At 38.0% G+C, this 23,173-nt stretch overlaps 1 protein-coding gene across 8 annotated transcripts in view; it reads right to left on the bottom strand.

The window, feature by feature from the left end:
- TENT2 (terminal nucleotidyltransferase 2) overlaps positions 1-18,035 on the bottom strand; it is a 78,249-nt gene extending 60,214 nt beyond the window's left edge. For 3 of the 8 annotated variants that reach the window (XR_012484775.1, XM_074282352.1, XM_074282356.1), the window contains exons 1-4: positions 17,971-18,035; positions 17,180-17,345; positions 944-1,129; positions 166-282 (exon numbers count right to left, since the gene is read on the bottom strand). Coding sequence is in view for 6 of the 8 variants with exons in the window: in XM_074282352.1 (XP_074138453.1) it covers positions 166-282; positions 944-1,092 (266 nt within the window). In the remaining 2 variants the exon portion in view is untranslated. Of the gene's footprint in view, positions 1-165; positions 283-943; positions 1,130-3,417; positions 3,444-4,582; positions 4,933-17,179; positions 17,346-17,970 lie in introns of those variants that run through there. The other 5 variants (XR_012484776.1, XM_074282353.1, XM_074282354.1 and 2 more) reach the window with 4 other exon arrangements.
- Between the last annotated feature and the right edge of the window lie 5,138 nt (positions 18,036-23,173).

Below are 23,173 nucleotides of genomic sequence, written 5' to 3'. Positions count from 1 at the left end.
AACAGTATGCTTTCTATACCCTTATTCAGTTTAGTTGGTCAGATGCTTAAGTCATCAAAGCAAAATTAATCCCCAACTCACTGACAAACTCAGAAAATAATCAGAAATACCACTATGGTAATTAGTTTGTTAATTTTCAAAATAATTATTTTAAAAAGTGCTTACTTTCTTCCTCGGAACACTGGAGAAGTTGATGTTTGTATTGGACTTCCATTTCCATAAGATAATGACTGTGCTGGGATAGGTGAAAGGTTCCCATTTAAGAGAGTTCTTGGTAGACTACTAAGGGGGGGGAAAAGAATATTCATAAGATTATGAATAATTAATGGCATATTCTTTTTAAAGAAAAAAAAATTCAGAACAAGAGACCCTCCAAAGAAGAAACAAACCTGTTTATAGCTTAACAAGTCTCAAAATCAGACAGCCTGTCAAAGGTCATCTAGCACAATATATAACAATAATGAACACAAATCTTCTACAGCATAACCAACAGGTGATCTTCCAGTCTTGGCTAAAGTTCTCTAAGGAGAAGGGATTCATTATCTCCTAAAGTAGGCCATTCAACTTTAGATAATTCTAAAAGAAGTGTTTCCTTTTATCTAATCTAAATTTAGTTCTTAGTAATACTACCCACAGCTCAGGAAACAAAACAGAATAAATCTAATCCCTCTTCTTTGTTAAAGCTCTTCCAAATATCTGAAGATAAGAACCCAAGTCTTTCTTCTTTAGATTAAACCAGTCTAGTGCCCTCAAAGAAGCTTCATATGATCTCAACTCCAGACTGCCTTCTAGATTTTTCTAGTTTTGTCAACTGACTTTCCTAAAATGTAGCACCCAGAATTGAACTCGATTTGGTTGCAACAGGGCACAATAAGGAAATACTTTTTAGCAACTCCGTAGCCCCAAAAGATTTTATCAAAATTCAAAAAGCCATTATACTTACTCTACATTTTGACAGCTGAACTGGGCATCTATAATCTGCTGGTGAGAAAGAGTCGGGGACAAGTTGAGGGGAAGTTTGAAGAAATTACTGGGTTGCTGATACTTTGGATGAAAGGGTGGACGACCCAAGTTCGAGGAATTTGGGAACATGCTCTTGTTCACTGTAAGTGAGCATGGAATTTGGTACCTAAAAAAAAAAAAATTACAATTTTTTCTTCTGTTCATTAATCAATTTAAAAAATATATATATTTACATAATATGCAGGTCTTACAGTATATAGGACTTATTGTCAGTTTTAAAATACTGATAGCACACTAAACATCTAGTATCTTACAAATATAATTTGAATAAGATGCTTTGGTTATTATTGGGTCTTCATTTTAATTTACCAAGTTATATAAAAAGAGGAGATAGTTCAAAGATGTAATAAGAGAAAGGGAAAACAGGTAAATAATCACTGTACTACCCACAGAACATTAAAAAAAGTTCACAAAGGAATATGTCCAGCATACTAAGCAAATCCTTAGTGAAAGAACAATACATATGAAGTTTAGCTATGATCTGTACCATTTTAGGGAATCTGAGATCAGAAATCTACTTAAGTATTAAAAAAATACTGAGCTAAATAAATCATATATCAAATGATAAACATTTACATTTTCATAACATAGTCATTACCTCAATAGAGTATATTTGGAAAAAACTAAGTTTTTTATCAAATAAAATCTAGGATCAGGAAAAAAAATCAACTGAAATATAAACATTTTACTTTCATTCAGTCTATTTACATTATCTCCTGCACATTATCATACTATGCACACAATCTTGTAAAATTGATAAAAACAGGAGAGTAATTCGGTACAATGATACACAAATATGAGTTGTGAAAATGAGAAGTTGCTCTAAATAATACATAAACTGTTTTCTTTTTTCTCAATACCATAATATATAACTATGTATCAGGTATAGCTCAAGATTAACAACACAATATAGGATGCTACAATGTATAATAGCAGATGTACTACAATGTCTTACCATTATCATGGCCTAGTTACTTGGACAAAACCTCCATTGCAGAAATGAAGCATCAGGACACATATCCCAAGAAAAGAAGTCAGCTACCTAGCTTAGTCAAGTGAAATAAGGTTTTGAAGCCTGACTTCTTAACTTAAAAACCAGGATTCAGTACTGTCAGCTCTTCTGCCTCAGCAAAGATTGGACAGGTAATACAAATTAGAAGAAATTCCAAAAGATTGGCTACAAGTACACCTTCCAACTCCTTTGCCAGTCATTGTTATCTGGCTCAGTACTGAGTCTGTGTATGTCCTACACAATGAAACTTTTGGTCTATATAATATGTGTTGATGGGAATCAATCAAATAGAATTCAGCATAATGAATGATACCCTTACAGCCAATTCTGCTGCAATATTCCATACTATATAGAAATACTTTTAGATTTTAATCGATAGCTTTATAAATTAACTTCTATCAATTAAAACTCTATACATACATCTTAGCAGTAACTATGCAAAGTTTTATTTTTTTTCTTCTGAACCCATCAGCCATTACAAAACATTCTAAAGTTTTATATAGATCTAAAGCAAATCTTGTTTTGCAGGATTTGCAACTGGATGGGATCTCAACATAAAGCTCATAAGACTGCAGGCTAGAACCTCAAATCAGCCTCCTCCTCCATAATGATCCTGGTCCCAAGACATCACTAACTCTTGCCCTGAAAGCTAGGTAGTATCAAGGACTGGACTCTATTCCTATATGCTATACTATTCCTCCATCTGCCCACTTTTTCTTGGGAACTGAATAAGCAAAATTATCTTTTAGCTTTTTTCTTAAGGAGTGACTATCTTCTCCTTCACAGTTTCATTTTTAAAAGACTAAATGTAGGGCTTAGGCACAAGCTCCCTTCTCTGATCATCCTGTGCTCAACCCCATCCCTACATGGGGTCCCTACCCTATCCTTCTCTCTTTCCACTACAGCCTCTGAACAGCCTATTGTTGAAAGATACACTTCATATTAGACACATGCCCTCACTTTCCCATAGAAATAACTTTCTAGATGTTATTTATTTGTTCTCCCCTCCCTGTCACTCCATAAAAGATAAGTTTCTCAAGGTTAAGGAGTTTGGCTTAGTGCCTGGCATAGTAAGCACTTAATAAATGTTTACTGAATGGAAATAAACTTTAGTACAATTCTCTCATTGGAGAGATGAGTCAAAGAAAGTGAATCTAAGTCCTCTGACTGTAATTCAGTGTTCTTCCCTCTGTACCACACTACCTGACTTAAATTTCTTTTTTTTTTTTCCTGAGGCTGGGGTTAAGTGACTTGTCCAGGATCACACAGGGTAACACTTCCTAGTGTTAAGTGTCTTGCGACCAGATTTGAACTCAGGTCCACCAGGGCTGGTGCTCTATCCACTGTGCCAACTAGCTGCCCCGACTCAAATTTCAACTTACCTTTAATCCAGACCAGGAGTTCAAAGCTGAAAAAGGTTCAAGAGATGTAGTTATTGAAGTCACATCAAAAGAACTAATCACCCAGTCAATGACAAGTCCAAGTCAAAGAAAATTCCCAGAAGCCTGGCGGACTTCATAGCCACAATTCCATTCTAATGAAGGTGTACTATTAATATAGTCTGTATTCCAAACCCCCCGAAAATCCCGAGATGTCAGTTTCTCCAAACCTGAGAATACAAGCTCCCTACTCCTCTATCAAGCTAAAAAAAAAAAAAAAAAAAAAAAAAGCTTTGTTTAACAGATACAGTAGCATGCCCGGATACAGTCCCTAGTAGTCAACGCCAGTTTACAGTAACTTTAGGAAAGGCATCCCTAGCTATAACTGAAGAACTTAAACACCACAAAGTCAAAGCATGAATCCCCCAAGTCCTTTTTTTTTTTTTTTTTAACATTTAGGAAAAGTGATTTTAGAGAAAAGCAAAATGACAAAAACCAAAATCATAAGAATTTGTTGAAAAAAGTAGTTTCCCAGCACCAAGTGCAAGAACAGCACACTGGGATGTTAAGTTTCGGTTTCCTTCATTCGGTTAAGTAAAAAAGAACTCTGGGGGCACTTTATATTCAATTTACTTGAATTATTCAATCAATTTATACTCAATATTCTTCCAGAGTACTGAATCATCACTTTATACTCAATACTCCCAAAAACAAAGGTCTAGAAGGGGTGGGGGAAAGAGTAATTAAGGAACCAAAACAATCACCCACCACAAGCCCCACCCTTCCGGCCCGGGGGCCAAAAGATAAGAGTAATTTCTAGAACTCCCTTTAAAAGGAAGGGACGAAGACGTAATTATTAAGAGTCGCCTCATCTAAGGAGACACAAGTAATCGGGCTAATTTTTGCTCGGGCACAGACCCATAACCTGCAAGCTCTTTATCTCCTGCACTTCCAGAAATGCAATTCTCCTAGCCAAGCAACCCTTCCAGTCCTGCGGCGCCGGGTCTCCTAAACCCGCCGCAGGAAGAAGAGGAGGAGCCGGGGCGACAAACCGGCCCCGAGCCTTGGGGAGGGGGAGGCTGGGGGAGAAAGTCCGGGGCCCGAGAGACGGACCCGGGAAGCCGGGGGCCCGAGCCCGCAGCCCGCCCTGCCCTCCTCGCACACTCACAGCAGTCTTCGGGAAAGTGAATAGTCACCGGCACCAGCCGCCCCGGGGCCTTCGGAGGTCGAAGGAGAGACGACGGTGGCAGGGGGGGCGGCTGCGGCTGCGAAGAGCGGGGTACCGGGTCCACCCGGGGCAGCTGGGCCGACGCTCCAGCCCTCACGGTTCCGTACTGCCGGGGGCCGGAAGAGCTTCGATTCTCCTTGCTCCAAGATGAAACGAGGGACGAGAGAAAAGAGGTGGAGAAGGACGAAGTGGGAGCCACACAAAAGGAAGGGGCGGAGGGCGGAGAAGCGGTCGAGGCAAGGCTGTGCGGTGAGAGCCGGGGACGGGGACGGGCCTTCTCAGACACACCCGGAAGCCGGCGGCGACCCGGAAGGGAACCCTCAGAAAGAAGGGAACGCCCGGAAAGGACCGGGAGGTCGCGCGCCTGTTCCCGGCTCAGCAGCCAAGTTCGCCGACAATCTGCGCATGTGAAGGAGGAGCAGCACCTACAGGAGGCTGGTTTCGGGTCGCTCACGGTTCTTTGAGCCTTCTGCAGCTGCGCGGAAGCTGAGACCGGGTCCGGGGAAGAAACTGGGGCGGAAGAGAGGGTAGGGGACCGATTGGGGACATTGGCTTTCTTAGCACCCCGAGGTAAAAGTTTTTGCACCCAGCACTGCTTCTGGTAGTCGTGAGACCGGGATTTTAAAGGACTTATTCTTTCCTGGAAGATTTGGAGAGGCTCTCCGACTTCCATCTCCATGGACACTGCCACCCCTGCCTTTGAGCCGGAGCGTCACCAAAGAGTCTTTGTGCCCTACGCCCGGCCTTTGGAGGCCCCGGCAGCTGCCCGGAGCACGTGCCCCCACCCCCCACCCCACCTGTACAGTATAACCGCGGCTTCACGGGCGACTGGGGATTTGGTGCTAAAATTTCCCCTTGCCTTGAAGCTGCCATCCCTCTTACTTGATAGGACTTCCTAGTAAATTCCCTACTTCTGATCTGACTGGGATCCAAACAGTGGGAAAGCGATCTCTGGAGGAGAAGAGAGTAATCCGCTCAGTTCTCCAAGGACGCAAAACAGTGTGTCCTCTTTCCCTTAAAAAAATAAAACATTTGCCAGGCATTCTGCTAAGTGATGGGGATGCAAAAACGGGCAGAAGGAGCATTCTTAATTCTGTAAAAGAGGGGCTGCAGATAGAGGGGGATTTACCCCTGGAAGACTCGCGGCGGACTCCTAGGAGTCCGAGATCTTGGGACAGCGGACAGGCGCCGTCGTTTGCTAGTATGTACTGACGGCCCCCACGTACATGCACTTGCACTTGCACACAGATTATTTTGTATTTACTTTGCATAGGCTGCTTTTTATATATAGGGACACTATTGTTTTCCAATAGAACGTCAGCTCCTTCAGACCAGGGACTAGTTAGGTTTTTTTCTTTGTATTGCATAGCTCTTAATAATATGCTTGTGGATTGATTAAAATAAGGTAATGAGCATTTCAAAGCATACTGTTAAGCCAAGCACAGTGCTGAGTACTAGGAATTCAAAGAAAGATACCCCCACCAAAAAAACAGTCTCTACTAGGGATTCAAAGAAAGATACCCCCCAAAAAAGTCTCTACTAGGGATTCAAAGAAAGATACCCCCAAAAAAAGTCTCTACTAGGGATTCAAAGAAAGATACCCCCCAAAAAAGTCTCTACTAGGGATTCAAAGAAAGATATCCCCCCAAAAAAGTCTCTACTAGGGATTCAAAGAAAGATATCCCCCCAAAAAAAACAGTCTCTACTAGGGATTCAAAGAAAGATACCCCCCAAAAAAAAGTCTCTACTAGGGATTCAAAGAAAGATACCCCCAAAAAAAGTCTCTACTAGGGATTCAAAGAAAGATACCCCCCAAAAAAGTCTCTACTAGGGATTCAAAGAAAGATATCCCCCCCAAAAAAAACAGTCTCTACTAGGGATTCAAAGAAAGATACCCCCAAAAAAAAAGTCTCTACTAGGGATTCAAAGAAAGATACCCCCCAAAAAAGTCTCTACTAGGGATTCAAAGAAAGATATCCCCCCCAAAAAAAACAGTCTCTACTAGGGATTCAAAGAAAGATACCCCCCAAAAAAAGTCTCTACTAGGGATTCAAAGAAAGATACCCCCCAAAAAAGTCTCTACTAGGGATTCAAAGAAAGATATCCCCCCCAAAAAAAACAGTCTCTACTAGGGATTCAAAGAAAGATACCCCCCAAAAAAAAGTCTCTACTAGGGATTCAAAGAAAGATACCCCCAAAAAAAGTCTCTACTAGGGATTCAAAGAAAGATACCCCCCAAAAAGTCTCTACTAGGGATTCAAAGAAAGATACCCACCAAAAAAACAGTCTCTACTAGGGATTCAAAGAAAGATACCCACCAAAAAAACAGTCTCTACTAGGGATTCAAAGAAAGATACCCCCCAAAAAAGTCTCTACTAGGGATTCAAAGAAAGATACCCCCAAAAAAAGTCTCTACTAGGGATTCAAAGAAAGATACCCCCCAAAAAAGTCTCTACTAGGGATTCAAAGAAAGATATCCCCCCAAAAAAGTCTCTACTAGGGATTCAAAGAAAGATATACCCCCAAAAAAAACAGTCTCTACTAGGGATTCAAAGAAAGATACCCCCCAAAAAAAAGTCTCTACTAGGGATTCAAAGAAAGATACCCCCAAAAAAAGTCTCTACTAGGGATTCAAAGAAAGATACCCCCCAAAAAGTCTCTACTAGGGATTCAAAGAAAGATACCCCCCAAAAAGTCTCTACTAGGGATTCTAAGAAAGATACCCCCAAAAAAAAACAGTCTCTACTAGGGATTCAAAGAAAGATACCCCCAAAAAAAGTCTCTACTAGGGATTCAAAGAAAGATACCCCCAAAAAAAGTCTCTACTAGGGATTCAAAGAAAGATACCCCCCAAAAAGTCTCTACTAGGGATTCAAAGAAAGATACCCCCAAAAAAAGTCTCTACTAGGGATTCAAAGAAAGATACCCCCCCAAAAAACTTAGTCTCTACTAGGGATTCAAAGAAAGATACCCCCCAAAAAAAACCTTAGTCTCTACTAGGGATTCAAAGAAAGATACCCCCCAAAAAAAACCCAAAACCTTAGTCCTTTCTCTCAGGGAACTCATACTCTTAAAAGATAATGTACAAACAAAATATGTACAGGGTAAATTGGAGATAAATCTCAGAGGGAAGACACTAAGATTCAGGATTAGGAAGGCTTCTTGAAGAAGATGGGGCTCTAGTGGAAGCAAGAAGGAGGCTACAGGGCAGAGATATGAAGAGAGAGAGTGTGTCCAAGCATGGGAGACAGCCAGTGAAAATGGGGTTAGAGGAGCGATCTGTGCTGTGTCTGAAAGAATTCAGAACTCGGGCCAGCTCCAAATCAAACACAGGTATTTATTTAACTGGCTAAACTTCTTTGCTAGTGGTTTAGCAAAGCAAGGCAAGGATTTTTATAAAGTAAATGGTGCTCATTTGGAATTGGATTCAAGGGGCAGCCAGGTGGCCCAGTGCATAGAGCACCAGCCCTGAATTCAGGAGGACCTGAGTTCAAATGTGTTCTCAGACACTTAACACTTCCTAGCTGTGTGACCCTGGGCAAGTCACTTAATCCCAGCCTCAGGAAAAAAAAAAAAAGAAAGAAAAGAAAACATGAGATGCTAAGGGAAGGAAGGGATAGTTATAAGCAGGTGAATTTCCTGAAAATCTTCTAGTTTGCCCTTTCTTTATCCTTGAAGAGATTTTTGGTTGGCCACTCTAGACCATTTCTTCCTCATTACTAAAAGTAGAGAAGTTTCTGAAACTTAAGCTATTGGTGGGAAGGGGAAGCAAAACCCTTTGCTACTTGTGACCATGGTCATAACCATTACCATTTATAAGCACTGCTCCCTAAGCTAGATGCAGTGACAAATACCCTCCCTGTAATGGATCCTGGAGAACTGAGACAGCTACAGCAAAGAACTAAAGTCAGAGCACAGCTGGATCAGCAAAAGATTGACCAAAATTGACAGTTACTATGAAACTTTTAGCCTTCATGAAACCAAGCAGAAGATAACTGACTCTTAGCAAATTCCTTACATCCAAGTTGATGAATTCAGAGAAACTTGGAAAAACTAGTACGAACTGATATAAAGAGAAGTAATTGGAGTAAGAACAATTTACAAATTGATTACCATAATATAAAGGAAAGCATTTTTTGGGAAAATATTTTTAAAAGTAAAGGTTCTGACAAAGGTCTCATTTCCAAAATATATAGAGAACTGACCCTAATTTATAAGAAATCAAACCATTCTCCAATTGATAAATGGTCAAAGGATATGAACAGACAATTCTCAGATGATGAAATTGAAACTATTTCCACTCATATGAAAGAGTGTTCCAAATCACTACTGATCAGAGAAATGCAAATTAAGACAACTCAGATACCACTACACACCTGTCAGATTGGCTAAGATGACAGGAACAAATAATGATGAATGCTGGAGGGGATGTGGGAAAACTGGGACACTGATGCATTGTTGGTGGAGTTGTGAAAGAATCCAGCCATTCTGGAGAGCAATTTGGAACTATGCCCAAAAAGTTATCAAACTGTGCATACCCTTTGACCCAGCATTGCTGTTATTGGGCTTATATCCCAAAGAAATACTAAAGAGCGGAAAGGGACCTGTATGTGCCAAAATGTTTATGGCAGCTCTTTTTGTTGTAGCTAGAAACTGGAAGTTGAATGGATGCCCATCAATTGGAGAATGGTTGGGTAAATTATGGTATATGAAGGTTATGGAATATTATTGCTCTGTAAGAAATGACCAGCAGGAGGAATACAGAGAGGCTTGGAGAGACTTACATCAACTGATGCTGTGTGAAATGAATAGAACTGGAAGATAGCTGTACACTTCAATACTGTATGAGGATGTATTCTGATGGAAGTGGGTATCTTCAACATAAAGAAGATCCAACTCACTTCCAGTTGATCAATGATGGACAGAAATAACTACACCCAGAGAAGGAACACTGGGAAGTGAATGTAAATTGTTAGCACTACTGTCTATCTACCCAGGTTACTTATACCTTTGGAATCTAATACTTAATGTGCAACAAGAAAATGGTATTTACACACATATATTGTATCTAGGTTTTATTGTAGCACATGTAAAATGTATGGGATTGCCTGTTATCGGGGGGAGGGAGTAGACGGAGGGGGAGATAATTTGGAAAAATGAATACAAGAGATAATATTATTAAAAAAAATTACTCATGCATATATACTGTGGAAAAAAATTCTAAATTAAAAAAAAAAAAAAGACTGCCTGCTATCTAGGGGAGGGAGTGGAGGGGGGGGAAGGGAAAAGTCAGAACAAAAATGAGTGCAAGGGATAATGTAAAAATCACCCATGCATATGTTCTGTTAATAAAAAAAATAAATTATTATTAAAAAAATAAATGGTGCTCATTATCACAAGTTATATAGATTTTGAGATTAGAGGGAAAGTTTGCTAACATGGGGAAGTCCCAAAGCCTTGGAATCCTGCTTTTGTTACCAGAATGTATACAGAAAAAAACCCATTCTGAGGGGTATTAATGTATGGTAATGTTATCATAATGAGGCTGCTTGCACTATGAGCTCAGCAGAAGGACAGCAAAGGATAATGGACTCCCAGTTAGGGAAAATCACTTATGTGGTACAACATCCTGTTCAGTATTCTTTGGTTCAGTATATTTTTTATTGGCTTTGTTATGTTTAAACTAAATGACATTGTCACAGAACATACTGATCCACTTGTTCCTCTAGTGAGACCCATGATTGAGGAGTTCTGTAAGGTTTGGGGCTGGGGCAATGATTGGGTTGGGAGCAATAATAATGATGTCATCAGTCTAAGTTGGAAGATCGAGTGCTTTGTATGTGGAATATCAAGGAAGCTAGCTTATATAAGTGGACTTCAAAGATAAATAGAGGAAAGATGTAACAAAACTGGAAAGATATAAAGGGACCATATTATAGAGGGCTTTAAAAAAAAACCATGGTTTTCTGTTTGGCCCTAAAGAAAATAAGGGACCATGGAATTGATTAAATAGGGGATGATATGTCAGGCCTGAGTCAGGCAGTCAAGAGTATTAAGTGTCTACTATGTGCCAGGCACTGTACTAAGCACTGGCAGAGAAAAGGCAAAAGGCAGTTACTGCTCTAAACTCAGTCTAATGGGGCATGAAAAACAATTATGTACAAATAAGATATATAATGGATAAACTGGAAATAGAGAAGAGAACTAGAATTGAGATTAGGAAAGGTTTCCTATAAAAGATGGATTTTTATCAGGGACTTGAAAGAAGACAAGAAGTAGAAATGAGGGAGAACATTCTGGATATGAGGGAAGACTGGTGAAAATGCCCAAAGCTGTCTTGTTCAAGGAATAGGAAGGAGGCTGGTGTCCTTGGATCAAAGAATTTTTGTGTTATGCCACAATTCTCTTTTATTGCCCTGACTCAGTTTCCCTAATTATCCCGATCCAGTCTTGCCTTGTTCTGCTTCAGTTTATAATTGTCTGTTCAATCCTGCAAAACCACTCCTCCCTTTTCATCAGAATATTTGATAAGGATAAAAGATATTATGTTTTAGAATATCAGAATGCCTCTCCCCATCCGAAGCTAGGGGGATGTCAGATACCGTTTTATCAAGATGCCTTTGCCCATCTCCGGAGTTCCTCCCCTCATTCAGTCATCCAATCTCTGGTGTCTCACCCCACCTTGTCAGTGTCCTGTTTCCACTCTCAGCACCCTGACTCCGCCCCTGCCTCAGTCTACCCCCTGAGTCTGAGCCATTTGTATAGAGGTCATTGAGAACTCACATTGTTGGTTGGATTTTTGGAGACCATACTCTCATTCAGTCCTGGGATCAAACCATGGATCCACTTGGTCCCAGTAAATCTCTCCCTTTTAAATAAATTATTAAATACTCTCTAATCTCTACCTTGCCTCAGTTTCTCTAGCATTACAGTAGAAGGAAAAAGGGTATAAGGTATTAGAAGTCTAGAAAAGGAGGAAGAGAAGGTTAGGAAGGGCTCTGAATGCCAAACAGGATTTTATATTTAATTTTGGAGGTGATGAAAGAGCAACTGGAGTTACATGGTCAGACCTTTATTTTAGGAAGATCACTTTAGCAGCTCAGTAGAGCATGAATGGGAATGAGGAGATATTTGTGTAACTAGGAGACCACTAAAAGGCTATTGCAATAATACAATTATGAGGTAACGAGGACCTTCACCAGGTTGTGTCAATGACAGAGGAAAGTAGGAAATATATCCAAGAGATGTTACAAAGATAGAATCTACATCACTAACAACAAATTGGACATGGGGTATGAAAGAAAGGAGTCAGAAAGGAATCAAGGTTGATATAAACTGCCTTACAAACCTAGGTGACTGGAAGAATCGCAGTGTACTTGACAGTAACAGGGATTTTTAGAAGAGCAATTTTGGAAGAAAGATAAGTTTGACTGCATATATATAACGTATCAAATTGCCTTCTCAATAAGGGGGGAGGGAAAAAAGAACTCAAAAATTTTTTAAATTAAAATTATTTTTATATGTAATTGGAAATGTTAAAAAAAAACTAAAAGAAGAAAATGAGAAATTTTGGACATGTTGAGTTTAAAATATCTATTGGACATCCATTTTGAGATGTCTAATAGGCAGCTGAAGATGTTATTCTGATGGTCACAAGATAAAGGTTAGGTGTTCTTTGTCCTTCATTCTAGAGGAATGTTCATTCATTCCATAATGATATCAGGGAATTGATGCCATGATATACAAGAAAGTTGAATTTGAGTAAGGGAGGACTATGCAAGGTCACTTGCCTCATTTTCTCCTCCTGAACGATGTATGTCGAGGCCAGATACACATGGTCTTGAGTGCAGTGGGAGAGAGACTTTTTAAGCTATGGTTTTAACAAGTCTCAGTTTGACTGAGGCAACTGGCCATTCAGTGATTAAGACCAGGTAAGAAATGAGACAAAGAATGACCTATATTACATAGTAAAAAAAAAAAAAAAAAAAAAAAAAAAGGAATCAGTTAGGAAGGAGAAGACCCTCTGGATTTCTGGACAAAACAACAATTGCTATTTATATCCACTACAGTGGTAATCCTGGATTAAAACAAAGACTAAGTGGGCTTGACTGGGACTTTTGTTGGCCAGTTATTAAGAGCCAGAGTGATCTGGGTTTAAGGCATAGTCTTCAGGGAAGAAAGGATAGAAGGAAGGAGATCAGGACAGAACCTTAGGGTACTCAAGCATGACCTGTATGAAGATCAAGTAAAAGAAAGTGAGAGCATGGGCAGATAATAATCAAACATGGAGAGAATATTATCACAGAAAACCTAAAGAGAAAAAAAGTATAAAGAATGTTATTGACCGTAGTAAAGACTACAGAGAAGTCAAGTTTGAGAACTGATAAAATCTCATTAGATTTGGCAATTATGGAATTGTTGATAATTTTGGAGAGAGCAGTTTCTTTTTTTATTATTATTAAAGCTTTATATTTTCAAAACATGTATGGATAATTTTCAGTCACACTCCCAAAACCTTGTATTCCAAATTGTTCTCCTCCCCCACCCCCTCTGCTAGATGACAAGTAATCCAATATATGTTAAACATGTGCAGTTTTTCTGTACATAGTTCCACAATTAACATGCTATACAAGAAAAATCAGATCAAAAAGAAAAAAAATTGAGAAAACAAAATGCAAGCAAACAATAAAAAGAGTGAAAACACTATGTTGTGACATAACACTCAGTTCCCACAGTCCCCTCTCTCTGGGTGTAGATGGCTCTCATCACAAGACCATGGGAACTGGCCTGAATCACCTCATTCTTGAAAAGAACCACATCCATCAGAATTTATCATCACATAATTTTGCTGTTACTGTGTGCAATGTTTTGTTGGTTCTACTCAATTCACTTAGCATCAGTTCATGTAAGTCATTCCAGGTCTCTCTGAAATCATCCTGCTGATCGTTTCTTATGGAACAATAATATTCCATAACATTCATATACTATAACTTATTCAGCCATTCTCCAACTGGTGGGCATTCACTCAGTTTCCTATTTCTAGCCATTACAAAAAGGGCTGCCACAAACATTTTTGCACATCTGGGTCCCTTTTCCTCTTTTATGATCTCGAGATACAAGCCCAGTAGAAACACTGCTGGGTCAAAGGGTGTGCACAATTTGATAATCCTTTGGGCATAGCTGCAAATGAGCAATTTCTTTTTTATGGTATGAACTATTCCCTCACTTAGAATGTGACTCTCATCACTTGCAAGGCTCTCCCTCCCAGAAAATTATTGTAATAGTTTCCTTTCAAACTAGGGCAAAGGTAATGGTGGATATCTAGTTATCTGGACTGTTAACATTCAGTGTTGTTCCTGATTCTTTTGATGTCCAGAGGAAACGCTGTAAACTCTGGTTCCATGAAACTGTTAAAATTAATTTTAACTGTCCAGAAATCTCACTTGGGCAGATGTGACAGTTTTAAATCTCTCTTCCAGGATCATTCCCATTTATCCCCTCCCCTAACACTGTATTCAAGCAATAGTACAGGCCACTTAGCAATTTGATTGCTTGACAGATTTATCATATTTTCCACTTTCTGAAACAAAGTAAAATTTTAAACATACACGAGTAAAAGTCTGGAATCATTAGGTCCAAAGTTATGTATTCACCCCTTAGAAGGTTGGGGGGGGAGGAGGAAAGAAAAAAATACCAGATTATAGCACTGTGCAGATCGTATCCCAAATATAAGCTGTGTATTGGGAGTCCCAACTGCTGGAAAATTCCTGTCCATTTCTTATGCCAGCAGCTCCCCTATTTTCACCTTCCCAGCTCCTCTCACTACCTTCAGTTTCTGGTTCCCTAAATCCAGAAGGTGAAAAAGGAGACAGCTTCAGTCAGTAGATTCCTGTCTCTTGAATCATTCTCAGAGAACTGCTCAAAAGCCTTTATGGCTTAAAAGAACAAAGACCTTTCCTCATAAAGTGATAATTTTCTACTATTTCAGAATTTTTACATCTGGTTTATTATATTCTATCTGCCAAGCTTTCTGCCCCATTGTCTTTTCTTGAACTGAAAGAAGTCTCAGATCAGATGAGAATTCCTAACCAGATGGCTACTTTAATATTCCCCAGAAAATGCAAAGTAGATCTTAAAACTAGCAAGGACACCCACAAGGTAGCAGTTTGCTGAGAGAGAAAAAGAAACTCAAATACCAATCATGTGAACATATTATTCAAGCTATAAGCAAGCTCTGTTGCAAAATGACATTAAGCTGTGTCTTCAAGTTTGCAGAAAACAATTATAATTTCACATAAATTAATGAGAAATGTTTTAGGTTCCATCTAGAAACAAAAATTACATTTAATGTTCTGTAGTATCAAAAAAAAAACCTTACAAAATTGGTATTCTACGTTATGTTATTATTGTTCTGTAAGAAATGACCAACAGGATGATTTCAGAGAGGCCTGGAGAGACTTAGATGAAGTGATGCCAAGTGAAATGATCATTATGCACAGCAACAACAAGACTATACGATGATCAATTCTGATGGACAAGGCTCTCTTCAACAATGAGTTGATTCAAATCAGTTCCACTGTCCATTAATGAAGAGAGCCATCTATACCCAGAGAGAGGATTATGGGAACTGAGTGTGGATCACAACATAGCATTTTCATTATTCCTATTATTGTTTACTTGCATTTTTGTTTTTCATCTCAGTTTTTTTTTCTTTCTAGATCCAATTTTTCTTGTGCAACAAAATGTATAATTTAACATATTTAACATGTATTGGACTATCTGCTATCTAGAGGAGGAGGTGGGGGGCAGGAGGGGAAAATTTGGAACAAAAGGTTTTTCAAAGATCAATGTTGAAAAAATTACCCATGCATATGTTTTATAAATAAAAATATATAGTAATAATAAAAAAAAATGGTATTCTCATCAACACAAAACAACAAAAAAGACTGGGAATTGCATCTCTTTTACATTAATTTCCAGTAAAATTTAGTTAACATTCCAATGGAAATACATTTCATTTACTAAAGACTCATCAAGATTCATATTTTGTGAGATTTACATTTCATATTTTCCTGAAAATTTTCTTTTGTCTCAAGGAAGCTACAGGTATTTATTGTGGCATTTGTAATAGTCCTTCTACAAACCACTAGAGATACAAATACAAAAGCCCTCAATGAGTATATATTCTAACTGGAAAAATAATTTCCAAAAATAGGTCTTAGTAGCAATAGACCAGGGCTTCTTAAAGTTTTTACATTTAGGACCCCTTTTTGACAGAAATTTTTACACAACCCCCTCTTGAATCTGAGCAAAGGTGTTTAGCACAACATAACATAGGCAAGGGCTGCCAGAAACATTTCACATTCATTACTCATTTGATTTTGAATTAATTTTTGGTTGTTTTGTTCAGAAATATTTTACTGTTGTCAAAGTTTTCATGACCCTCCCGTTCAATTATGCAATTCCATATGGGTCACCCCCCACAGTTTAAGATGCTTTAATCTAGACTGACTTCATGCAGAAGGGAGCCCTTGAGTTGGGTCTTGAGGGAAACCCGTGATTTTAAGAGTTGGAGGTGAGAACTAAATTCCTGGCATGAAGAGATTGTCAGTGCAAAGATAGGGGAACAAAGATAACAAGAAGACCAATTTGAATGTTCTACAGATTATGCAGAGGGTAGCATTACAAGAAAAATAGTCCCACAGAGTTCTTGTAATAAATAGCTGCTATATTATCATTTACAGAGATTTCAGATGTTAAAATCTAGATTTTATGTTTAAGCACAAATTCAGAGCTCAGAAAAATAACTCACTCTTGATTAGGGTTCTAACAAGGCATATTTAGTTTTCAATTATGTCAGAGAGAGAAAGAATTTTTGCTCATTACTTATATCCAAAAGGAAGCAATCATACATATCCTCCAGGGTTTTAAATCATGTCTTATTCTTACATGTCTTACTTAGCTAGTAAGTGTCTGATACCAGATCTGGATTCACAGTCTTCCTGACTCTAGGCCTGGCCTTCTAGCTGCTATAATCATCTAGATGCTCCAAAGCAGACTTAGTCTGACTCTATATAAACTAGAGCAAATTACCTTTTACTACATTTAGAAAGACTAATTGAAAGGAATTACCTGTCAGAAGATTGTCACAGGTTTGGATCCCATTGGGATCCTTCCACAATAAAGCAAATCAAGTTATTTTGAAAAACTTAGCTTCTCTTTTGGTTTCTTACCTCAGGAAGAGCCTTCAGTAAATGTTAACAGCAGCTAGGTGGTACAGTGGATAGAGCATCAGTCCTGAAGTCAGGAGGATCTGAGTTCAAATTTGACCTGAGACACTTAACACTTACTAGCTGTGTGACCCCGGGCAAGTCTTTGCCTCAGCAAAGAAGAAAAAAAAAAAAATTTAACATTCCATAGACAGGTTTCAGACATTTAAATAACCTAAACAAGAAAAGCATTCTTCAACCCCAAATAATAAAGACTAATAAAAAGAAGTAACAAATTCTTGTGATAATAGTATCACCAGGCACTGACCAGTTAGTCTCAGACCTGGGAGCATACGAAAGAGAATCACATGGCTGCTTGGTGATTTTGCTTCTGGAAGTTCATGATGACTTGGAATGAAGATCTCAACTCTTTATTGCTGAGGACATGTGTAATCTGCACTTCCTGTTGGCAACACGGTGGATGCTTTGGGAATCTATTTCAGAAAAGCAAAATGGAGGACTGCTCTAAAATGTGTGCCAGAATTTTGTGATTGTTTTCTGATGGCTTACTGGTTACCTTTTACTTGATTGCTGATCTGTTCCTAAAAGGACATACAAAAGGTGCTAATCCAGTCAAATTGAGCCTCCTCTCTTGTGATAGTGATTTTTTTTTTTAACCTGGAGTTTGTAATTTGGGAGTATGTCATCTATCAGCAGTTTGAAAGCAGTTTAGAAGTCAAATAATTAAAAGGAAATTAGCATACCAAGAGACTGATAACACTTCTTTTCTATTGTACAGATTCAGTTTATATACCTTTTCAGATCCATTTAGAATACAAAGCCAATCAACACCATTCTGTGACAGGTAAGTTAAGCTTACCAACCAATGAAGTGTTCACATATTTGGAAGATATTTTGAAGGATATTTTGAAAAAAAGTAAAAACTATGATACTCAACTAGAATTATTTGAAGTAGATGAGGAATCTTTGCAATACATCCATTAAAAGTGAGGCTATTAGTCACACACACTATTTTTATAAAATTGTTCCACTCCTCCATGAGCAAAGTGATAGAGGGTCAGAACTCTAGAAAAGTATACTTGAAACAAGGATACTTACAACAAGGTGTTAACTCAGTGGAATTGATGAGATGATGGTTCTCTAGTACTTAGTATTAGTACTTAGTAGTTAGCATGGTGATGTAATGGTTTTCTAGTTGACACATAATCAGTATGCTATAATGATGTAATTACAATAAGGTAGTTAAGGGCTGAGAGGACTGGAAATAACCATCTTCTTAGTGGCTCTCCTGCTCTCCTCCACTAAGATCAAGGCTGGTCTTGAGATTCTCATTAGTCCTGGCACTAAATGGAAAGGAGTCCAGGTTGAGATAAGAAAGCACAAGCAGTCTATATATATTTTTTTTTCACTTGAGCTCAAATGAGTGAGAACACTGAAACTATTTTTCAGTTTTTGTTGTATTTCATTCTTTCTTGCTCTTAAGTGAATGAGTGTTAGAATTGGAACAAATTAAGTTATGTCCTTGTGAGCTTTGAAAGGTTGGAAGAGCCAGGAACTAGAATACACTTGGGAGTCTGTTGGCCTCAGAGTCCAGTAGGAAAGAATAGCCCTAAGGGTGTGATCTATGAAATCCAACAGAAAATTGTTTTCACATCTAACACATTTTGTCCTACAAATAGGGATACAATTCATCTATCAGCTATGCCATACTAGGTCAACTTGAACAAGTGTGTCCTCCCAGAGAAAGATAAAGAGAAGAGTATACCCAAATTCAATGGGATGGTTTTATATTTGACTCTTGCTATATAAGATTCCCGTAAAACATAATTTATATTAATTGCTAATCAATGATTTTGAGAAGATATTAAATGATACTAGGTAGTAGTCACTTATGATTGGTTTAGAGACATACACACCAGAATGGGGGTTGAGCTGATAGCCTTAGAAAGAATCACCTTAACCCTTTGAGTTTGCCCCCTTGAACCCAAAGGGAAAAATGTAGCCACCTCCAAGGGATTACCAATGAGAGTGGGGATAAAGACCAGAGTCTATATAAGCCACAGGTAGAAAGGATGACAACAGTTGATAAAGAACTTTAAGTGAGAAACAAAAGAGTATGATCTTGATCCTAGAGATTAAGGGGGAGTTATTGTAGTTTATTGAGTGTATACGGATGTGTGTCAATGTGTATGCATGTGTATGTAGAGGAGTAAGATAATGTCGGATTTGCATTTTAAGAAAATCATGTTAGCAACTATGTGTATAACTAATTGGAGTGGAGAAAGACTTGAGATAGTCTTGAGATGACCAGTTAGGAAGCCTTAGTACTAGCCAAGCAAAAAATAATGAGGTCCTAAAGTAATGTGGTCACATGAGTGACTGGAGAATTGTATGGAAATGATAATACTTCATTGGTTATCTGGGATGAGTGAGAGTAAGGAGTCAAAAATGACTGTGATTATAAACCTGGATGACTGGAAGGATGGTGGTGACCCAGACAGAAATGAAGGAGACTGGAGAAAGGGGTGATTTTAGAGGGAAAGATAAAAGTTCTGCTTGGGGCATACTGAAGTTTTGATAGGAACTAGGGGCTTAACTTGTGATTACACTGATAAAGGGAACTTCCAGTTAAAGAAACTTTTTTTCTACCAATGTGGGCCAGCATTTTCTCTATAACTCTCATAGTCTCAAAGAGTTTCCTAGAGCACTAAGTTAAGTATCTTGCTTATAGTTATATAACAAGTTTATGTCAGAGCTGATATTTGAACCCAGGACTTACTGATTTCCAAGCCAGCTTTCTAGCCCCTATATAACACTAGTTTATAACACCTACTACATAGGCGGAAGAAGCCTCCTTTGATTGATTGATTTTTTGAATCTTTAAAACTGAAAAAACTGAGCCAATCATTCTTTTTTGCCACCACAATGTCCTGCTGTGTTCAGAAGGTAGAGATTACAATTCATTCACAACACAGGTGCTGTGAACCACACTGGTAAGGACTTCCTTCTCCATTCCTCCTCCTTTAACTTCTGTTCTGAGAAATTAGCAGGTGGTATTTGCTTCTATTCTGTGTTGTTTGTCTTCCTGGATGGCAGGATTGGAGGTAATACCCATGATACCTAGGAGTTTAAGTTATGACAATCTTGAACCAGAATTACAAGCAGTGCAAGCCAGCTCCTCCAGCATGGAAATCCTGAGAAGCCTGAATGCCTGGAATATGAGCTTAATGGGGAATCTGGACTTGGTCTTGATATTATGTTGTGTTAAGTTATGAGTTAAGGTTATGTACCTCACTTCCTTCTCTTCCACAGAGATTGAGTGGTACAGAGGAAGAGAGGAAGATTATGCCTTCTATGCGTTGAGGGGGAGGAAACTAAATTTTTATATCTGTAATTATACCTTCTGAAGTTAACATTTCTGTGTAAACGCTAATCTGATGTAGTGGCTAAATGGAACTGGGGTGCAGAGGACCTTCACAATTGAAGGAACATTATCTGTAGGGATTGGAGTTATTTGAAGAGAACCCAGTCCACTACAATCCCCTCAAAGTACTAGAAAACTCTGAGGAAGAAAAAATTGAGGGAAGGTGTTTGAGTGAAATCTAACCTACCTAGCCTTTCAATCAATGGTAGTCAGTATTACATTAGGCTGGAGACAAATTTGAGATACATACAACAAATCCAATTTTAAATGGTCATTTGAAGTTACACAGCTGAGACTGAGGAAGCAGATTAAGGATAAATATCCATAGAACTAGGAGTCATATAGAAATGATCATTAAACTTATGGGGGGAGGATCTATGGAAACCAATGAGATCACCAATAAAGAAAATATAGTGAGAGAAAAGAAAGGGGCCCAATACAGAGTCTGTGGTATACTACGGTTAGGGGGCATGATATGGGTGATAAACCAGCAAAGGGAACTGAAGAGAACCAAGAGAGAGCATTATCAGTAAAACACAGGAAGAAGAAAGTATCTAGGAGGAAAAGGGAGACAAATGTTACAAAAAGATTAAGAAGGCTGAGCAATAAAAAAGACCATTAGATCTGGTGATTAATAAAGCAAGATATATTGATCGTAGAGTCTCCAACTGATAAATGGTCAAAAGATATGAACAGGTAGTTCTCAAGGGAAGAAGCCCAAGCCATCAATAACTATATGAAAAAAGTCCTTCAAATCACAATAAAAAAAATGCAAGTAAAAACAATTCTGAGATTCCATCTGAAACCTATGAAATTGTCAAAGATGACAAAAAGAAAATTGATCATTGTTGGAGGGACTGTGGGAAGACAGTCACACTATTAATCTATTATTTGTAGAGTTGCAAATTGGTCCAGCAATTTGAAATTCCACCTTTTCACTAAACTGAGCATACCTTTTGACCCACCAATCCTTGTAATAAAAAAAATACCCCAACAGCATAAAAAAAGAGATATGTACAAAAATAATAATAGCAGTCATTGCAAAAAACAGAAAATTAAGGGGTTAGCTATTAAGGAATTGGTTGAACAAATTATGCTATATAAATTTGTTATTATGTGTTTTATACACATACATTTTATGTATTATTATATATATTATTATGCTATAAGAAATTATGAAAGGGATAGATACAGAGAAACTTGACAAGACTTGTATGAACTAATGAAGAGTAAAGTGAGTAGAACCACAAAAACAATATATACAATGACTACAACATCATAAAGAAAAATATCTTTGAAAGACTTAAAAACTGTGATCAAAGGGGCAGCTAGATGACATAGGGGATAGAGCATCAGCCCTGAAGTCAGGAAGACCTGAGTTCAAGTTTGACCTTAGACACGTAATACTTCCTAGCAGTGTGACACTGGGCAAGTCATTTAACCCCAATTGCCTCAGCAAAAAAAAAAAAAAAAACAACAACAACAACAAAACAAAACAAAAGCAAAAAAAAAAATATATATATATATATATGATCAATGCAGTAAACAATTATTACTCCATAGTACTAATGATGAAAAATACTACCTACCACCTGGAGGTGATGGGCTAAAGGTGAAGAATGAAACATATTTTTAGATATGGCCAATACTTACATTTCTATTACTTGGCTATGCTTGTTATTACAAGGGAAGGATTTATTTAATTTTTTTAATTCAAGAGGAAGGGGACTGAGGAGAAAGATAGTGATGCCAAAAAAAGAAGAAAAGAATGTCATAGAAATATTTTCAAATGATACACAGAAGAAAACAGAAGTTCAAAGAAAGACATAGACAAGCAGGACAGCTTTGAAGCTAACATCATATACTTTAAAAAAATATATAGATGACAAAGATTCTTGGTTACATTCAGAATCCTCTTTTTTCTTTATAATAATGTTCCTATTTGTTGATGCTTGTCAAGTTCAGAATAATAATTTTTTTAAAGAGAGCATTAAGGGGAATCATGTGAAAATCCAGATGACACATTAGTCATTTTCTCCAGATCTTTAACTCTCTAAAAAAAAAAAAAAAAAAAAAAAAAAAAAATATATATATATATATATATATATATATATATATATATATATATATACCAGATTGAAAAATGATAGTAGAATCCACAAGACAAATCATAGAGAACCCAAATACAAGATTAAATCCCTATAAATTAACACCTGAAAACTAAATTTTTCATTCTTAAAGTGATCAGAATAGCTATCACCCTCCAGCTTTCATATTTATGGTAAGAATCCTAACCAGCTAGTACTTAAGGCCCATCAAGGGATATGCTTTGTTACAGAGCCTATGCAGGAATACTTAGCTCCTTACTTTTTTCTTTCCTACAACAAAGGGCAGAAATTGACTGCTCAATCATAGGAGATAGAGTAGAGTGAGGTTGAAAAATATGTTGACCAGCTTTACATTAGGGATTACTAAAGTTGTAGAGAATTTGTCTGAAATACCCTCCCCACTATCCCACCAGCCTGTAAAAAATACTGGATACTGCCTTAATCTAGCTACAAGAATGAATAGAAGAGACCCAATAGATGAATTGGGGAGGGGGTAAGGCTAGAGCTTATAGCTGTGATAAACCTGAAGGAGAGGATGTTGAAACTCAATTATGGCTACTCCTGTCTTCATAGAGGGTTCTAAGCCCAGGACCTCAGGCCAGTGTGCCCCATAACTCTGAAAGCACAATGACTAAGATAACTTTGCAACTTTGAGGTATGCCCATCAACAAGAGGAGAAGTTAAAACTGAGTTATGGGGGAATATTTCTAAAAGGCTAAACCACCAAAAATTTCAAGAGAAAAACATTCAACGAAAGCCTAGAATGTAA

This window comes from Sminthopsis crassicaudata, chromosome 1 (genome assembly GCF_048593235.1).
Source record: "Sminthopsis crassicaudata isolate SCR6 chromosome 1, ASM4859323v1, whole genome shotgun sequence".
NCBI classification, from domain to species: domain Eukaryota; kingdom Metazoa; phylum Chordata; class Mammalia; order Dasyuromorphia; family Dasyuridae; genus Sminthopsis; species Sminthopsis crassicaudata.
This window is presented reverse-complemented; position numbering and strand designations above follow the sequence as displayed.